The 6,515-nt window shown below is 39.8% G+C and overlaps 1 protein-coding gene across 1 annotated transcript; it reads right to left on the bottom strand.

Annotated features, from left to right (window-relative positions):
- Positions 1 to 725: 725 nt before the first annotated feature.
- On the bottom strand, positions 726 to 1,403 carry LOC148804169 (small polypeptide DEVIL 14-like). The gene has a single exon (XM_088902647.1). The coding sequence runs from the start codon at positions 1,151 to 1,153 to the stop codon at positions 1,010 to 1,012; it is 144 nt and encodes a 47-aa protein (XP_088758773.1). The 5' UTR covers positions 1,154 to 1,403; the 3' UTR covers positions 726 to 1,009.
- Positions 1,404 to 6,515: the final 5,112 nt, after the last annotated feature.

The following is a 6,515-nucleotide window of genomic DNA, read 5'->3' on the forward strand; positions in this document are numbered from 1 at the left end:
TTTTCCGGTTACCGGTTCAGATGACATTGACATGAAATAGAGAAGGTAGGAATGCCCATCTCAACGATCTCAAATAGGAGAAATTTCTGATAACGACCAAAGACATGGGAATACTGGCCAAAAGCAATTCTTCAACGATTGCACTCACTTTATCTATTATTTCTTCTTTCCCAGGAATGCTATAATTAACTTTGTAAACATGGATTTGATCAAAAAACAAAAAACTTTGTAAATATGGAGTTTCAGACTTTCAGTCCTGCTTGCACTGCCAACCCAAGAACGAATACAGGAGAAATTGTCAGATCTGCAGCAGGCATATAATTAATAATTGGCTTACCGAACAAGATAGAATCGATCCATTGATTCATGTTTAAGGTGGGATCAGGGTCTTACATGTCTTTCTAATGATCATAAGACTAAACTCTGGTCCTTTCTCTTTGTGTAGAAGAATTATCTCATTTTGGGTGCATACTTCTGTGGCAAAGATTTGATCTTAACTCTGAAGACATGGTAATAACAGATTCTCTTACGTTTCTGTTTCGAACTTCCGAAAAACTAATCTATGGTGAACCCAGAGATAAAGAACATTTTGCTCCCGTAAGTATGCCAAGGAGTAAAGACTCTCCCCATGAACAACCATATTAATTACAGTACTGCTCAACAGTTTATCTGAATTTCTTGTAACACTATTTATTATTCAATTCTTGATGTTAGAGATCAGAAGATAGAAGTAACAGTGGTTTGATTGCCTACTCATCTCCTAAAATTTGTGTTACAGAAAACACCAATTGGACTCTCCCATGCAATTTTACAAAGTCAGACGCCCTCAGATCATAAGCATATATAGTCTTCTATTATATATATACATACATGTTTGTTACAGGCTGCTTGAAATTCTTCATTCTTGGCTTCATTCACCCTCTCTTTTAAGTTTAATCGCCTCCGTGGTTAGTAGAGTAGCTCATGTCTGGCTTCAGAGAAGAGTAGGCCATGTGCTGAGCTCCAAGGCTCAGTCGTGCCAGCAAATCAGCATCACCGTGCACCTCCATATGATATACAGACGTGCTCGCTGCTCTCGAATGTGCCTGGAGCACCGTTGCCATGAACGAAGCTTTGGGTTCCTCAGAGAGAACGAATGTACTGCCATATTCATGTAGGCTACAGAACTATATATGGGAGGAACTAGGAAGAAGAAGAAGAAGAAGAAAGAAGAAGAAGAAGAAGAAGAAGAAGAAGAAGAAGAAGAAGAAGAAGAAGAAGAAGAAGAAGAAGAAGAAGAAGAGAATCTGTTAGGCTGTCGTAGAATTGGTAAGAAATTCTCAACTTTGAGTGAAGTGAAGAGCTCCTGCGCATGGCATGGAGTTTTATAGGGAGGACTGGAAGAGAGGAGCTACGATATGTGTGGGGAGTGGGAGACGAAGTGGGGTGGGTGACAATTGTTGGCTCCTGTTTGGGCTAGGCGCGCTGTACCCACAAAGCCACAAATATGATCAGTAAGAAGATGACAAGACTGGCCTACTAGCTTGTTACCTTGCCAACTCCGGCGACAGAGACCTGCTACCATTCTCTCCTTTTTGTGGGCCATTACTGTCTCAGATGGACACCATACCCATTAATTATTCATGTATGCATACTTTATTATATATATAAGAGTCATCAATTAGAAAATTAAATGCGCATAGATTCGTCTTCTCAGAATGCATTTGCATCTGTGGACTGCACATCTTAATACTCTAATTTCCTGTCTCTGTTTTCTTTCTCTCTTTAAGGTGGCCCAATGGAGGATAATCTGTTTGCTAAAATGGACGCCGTCCAGGACTGGGACCATCTGATCTATGGAAATCGTTTTGGGTGATTCATTATTAGTTCATGGTCACCCTTCTGGGTTACAAATGTATGCTATGGTTGAGATTTGGGAATGAATTCTGTTGGGTCTTGTAACTAAACTGACAATTGAGCCTGGGACCAGGCAGCAGTAGCAGATTAATTTAATTGTATCCCCTAATCAAATTGATCTTGGAAATACATATATATATATAGCAGAATCTATGGGTTTAGTCGGTGTAACTGTGCAAGATTATCTGAACTGGAAATCAACATCCATAATGAAGTGTTTTTGCAATAGTTCTATTCAAAGTCTTGGGAGTACAATTATTGGGCTTAACTAACAAGTAGATGGTTTCATCTGGGGAGATGATTAAATTGTACTACTGAGTAGGATTATCATTAGCCTTTTTCTACATCATAACAAAGATCAATTATTATCGCGTGGGTTAGTCAAGTTCACAAAGATCAATAGTGAACAGAATGCTTATTCAATACGGAGTTGACTAATGCATTACCTTAAGAGTTAGGAACTTAGGATCTCTCTCTCTCTCTAAATTTCTTTACCTTTTTATAAAATCTATCCTACGGCTGTTTTTGGGGTGCATGTTGTTTGGTTTCTTTGAGGGGGCCTTGACAAGATCCACAACTTGTGGAATATAGAAAGAGGGGAAGAAGGGGTGGGACAGGTAGAGGATAAAACCAAGGTGAGTCAACCAAAGTCATGAGACACAAGGAGAAAAAAGCCAAGGAATTGGCTTCCAGTGGACTACCCTAGAGGGCCTTTTTCATCAATCATACATGAAGGAAAAATGATAACTCAGAAGAGTATTTTGGTCATTTAAGTCATTTAAAGCTGGTTTCGACATATGGTGCCCTCTTTGTTGATGATATTTCTTTTATTCCAAGGTATTACAGTTCTAAGGGTCATCTGTCAGATTTCAATTCATTGGTCCTAGGGCTTTTGGCCTATTGATCAGTTATGTAACATTTGGTATCAAAGCCTACCCCACATCCTGAATTTTAATAAACGAAAAGAGTTGCCAAGAGAGAAGGAATTCACATCTGCTGCGACCATGGTTGTACAACTCCCTTGACCCTTCCCCCTCCCTCAAATGAAAAACAAAGGCAAGCAAACACGTGATGTAATAAAATTATTTCCATTGTTGACCTGTTCATGTTTAATTGAGGGGTTGCAGAGGAGTGCTGTCACGATGGTCACAGCAGATGTAGCGTCAAAATGACAACAGCCATGTGTGGAAAAACTACTTTCCATTCCACTAGTCAGAGTGGATTTGCCTTAGAAAAAGAGAACTGTTGAAACATCAAACTGCAGAACATGAATGGCAATGAAGTATTCTGATTTTCAGAGTTCCATCTGGCTCTCAAAGAAATGATAGTTGGACGATAGATTAGATTCTCCGGAGGCACTTATCTTATGGTTGCCATACTTGATCAGATAGGATTGCTCATTCTATTTCCAGAGAACATTGGGAGGAAGAAATAAAATCAATTTATTTAGTTAACATAAATGAAATCCAACCTGTGAAAAATTACACATTTTAAAGCCTCAATTTTCAGAAGAATATATTCATCCGTTTCTGTTTCTAATCACATATGGACTTAAACAGAAAGACATCTAATTCTTCCATTTTGGACCTAATAAAAACAAAAGCTACACACATGGAGAAACAAAACAGAAGATACATCAAGAAAAGGAAGAAATATTACACAAAGAAGAAGAAGGAAGAAGAAGAAGAAGTTCAGCTGCTAGGAGTACTTGTGCCAACAGAGGAGCATAGAGATGCAGACTCTCATTATGTAAAGCTTCCCCCTTTGTTGTCTCATCATTCTCTTCCACTTAGTAGATCTCTTACTACAACCCATCATGCTTCACACACATTGTCCTTGATTACTTCCCACTGGTAGCTACAAACCCAGATTTATCGGTGTCTGCTCTGGTGGGTAATGAATGCCCAAGCCAAAATATCATGGCTTAACCCAGGGGTCCACCACCGTCCTCTTATCACACGCTCCATTTCTCTCTGCATTAATTCAAGTCAAACCCTCTTGCCTCTCTATTCCCTCCCCCCGTGTCGCCTGTGAGTGTGTGACTATGAAGTTTGTAAATCCACTCATAATTATCCCCATGCTAATCCAGTACTCTTCAAGCCTCAGAGACGTTCTTCTTATCTTCTATCCTGATTAGCCTAACCCTTACAAGTCCACATCTCCATAAAGAGTTAAAGACACTACAAATACAAAGCAAACGACCCTAATACACCTTACAACAATCACATGGCCCCCAATATGACCTCTTTCCCAAACACCTTGAGCAGACCCCTTTGACAAATTGGGTTTAGAGCTTGACAAGTGTCCATCATGCTCATATGATTCTACTCATGCATGGGCCCCTCCCCACATGTTAAACCATTGCCCGATGGCCTACCAAAAAATGGCAGGTAGTATACATTGAGCTTCCAAAGAAGATAAAATAAAATCATGGTGTCTGAGATCTGAATTTAGAAGCAGAATCCATACTTACACGTTTGATAATATCATATGTGCAAATTAATATCCATCCAAATTTGGATGGACTGGATGAGTTCTGTCCTCAACCCATAAAATAGTTCTTTATAACGAATGAGGGCCACTCACGTCTCATGGTTGTCCGACAGCAGAGGGAGGGTGTTTGGCAGCATATATAGACAGCTCAAATTTCGACCATTAGAATGATTAATAGTGAATTATGAATTATTTCTCAACCTTACATGCAACAACCTGAAAAAAGAAAAAGGAAAAAAAAACATATGTAGATATATCCATAATCCGGTTGTTGAAAGGCTCCCCTCCATGGCTCCATTGGTTGAATCATGGATTTGCTTAGTTCTATAGCTTTAATGATGCTTCTTGGAATTTTGAAAGGAAATAGCTAGATTATTTCACTTGGTCACATCCCCTAGTTCAAGGGATCATGTGCGACTCATGTGACTTCACGTGGATTCAGAGATATCCAAATTCATTGATGGTGATGGTCTATGATCCTCGGGCCATATATACTGTCTGTATAGCAGCCAGACTTGAGACTTGTAAACAAAAGATCTAGCCGACTAAGATCACTGATATATCCTACCCTGAAATAATTCTCATGCATGTTGATATTGATTGGGGGATCGATCTTTCTTCTGTTTGGGTCCACGTCCATATTGGTAAGCAACCCACCAGCTATTTGATGCATTCTTCTACTGATTGAATCAAATATTTTAAGGAGCAGTATCATCATAGTACTATCCATAGGTACGTACAGCCTGCGTACTCTTCAGGATCAGGGCCCAAGACGACAGATTTTTTTTTAACACCACCTGGCTCAGGTTTATTTTGCTCTTCAAAAGGGTTCTCATTCCTCAATAAGCCTCAACCTATACGTGTATGCCCCCCCCCCAATTCTTCCATCCCAATGTTACTTAGGGTGGACCTTTTCTATCCTTGCAAGTTCCAGCTAGCTGTAGTGCTTTTGAGCAAATTAAACAGGAGATTGATTAGAAGTTTATTGACCCAACTCTGCATTTTTATCTGCTTTCTGGGTTATGGGCTTGTACCAGATGCTGACAGATGTACTGCCCACTGAACCTCAACCATCAAACTTGGCCTGGTGGTTCATCCGTCCTATCGAAATCAAACAATTTCGATCTGGGTCATCAGTAGATTAGCACATATTAGTCTAACAGCATGAGATTCCCATTTTGCTAGCTGGTTTGAAAAGGCCAGAGTGATCTGGATTCTGGGTGCTTGACATGTTTATGTCGAGTTGCAAATCGTATAGACATATTCTTCCCAACTGCATTCTGATCCAAACAAGGAATTCTTTTTTAGTAAAAATAGGAATTATCCACCTTTGTTGAATTGACTAGTGCGTCCCAGATCAAGGGTCCAATTAGTAGTTCACTTCATGTCCTATCTGAAAAGGAAAGATGAAGAGGACATGACTTGCAAGAGAGCTCTCATGTAGAGCGTATGTCTGCATAGAGCACCTTCACTCGCACCATCCAGAGGCCAACCAATTAATTCTCTGGATTGGGCATGCATGGTTCAACAGATCCTAGCGATTAGACTACTTCAGAGCCATTGAAATACTTGCAGTCACGTAGAGAGCAGGCATACTTGATCATATTATCTATCACTGTCCAGAAGAATATTATCAAGTAGACGTTTCAGAAAGAAAGCAGTCATAACTACTGTTAGTCGCTGTCAGTGGGAGAACCGCTGAATGAAAAAAGGGGAGATTTGAAGAGCTTGTAGACGTAGCTTTCCAACACTTCCCTGCACCATTCGCTGTGTTCTTAAAAACCATCAAAAAGTTGGCAAAGCGTTCTTCTTGAGGTAGAGAGTTACCAAACAACCAAGACCAGAAATCAGTTCAGATATTAATTACAGTGTACCCAAAAGACTCTCCAGACGCCTCAAAAAAAATCTGGTAAAAGTGTAAAACTAAGATCCAATCTATCATCAGCATAAAGTTAATTGACATCTGAAGTTCTCGTGCAAGTTTGAGGCCCTCCAATTGGTAAGGTGGTAGGACCATAGCTTGATAGATATTCACATATGTTGAGGATTCTCATTACTTTTCATTGTATTGTTTGTGCTCAATTGAATACGTTCTGAGACTTGATATCGTGCCGTTCTAATGACTG

The sequence above is a fragment of the Nelumbo nucifera genome, chromosome 1, assembly GCF_055504915.1.
Source record: "Nelumbo nucifera cultivar China Antique chromosome 1, China Antique-T2T, whole genome shotgun sequence".
NCBI classification, from domain to species: Eukaryota; Viridiplantae; Streptophyta; class Magnoliopsida; order Proteales; family Nelumbonaceae; genus Nelumbo; species Nelumbo nucifera.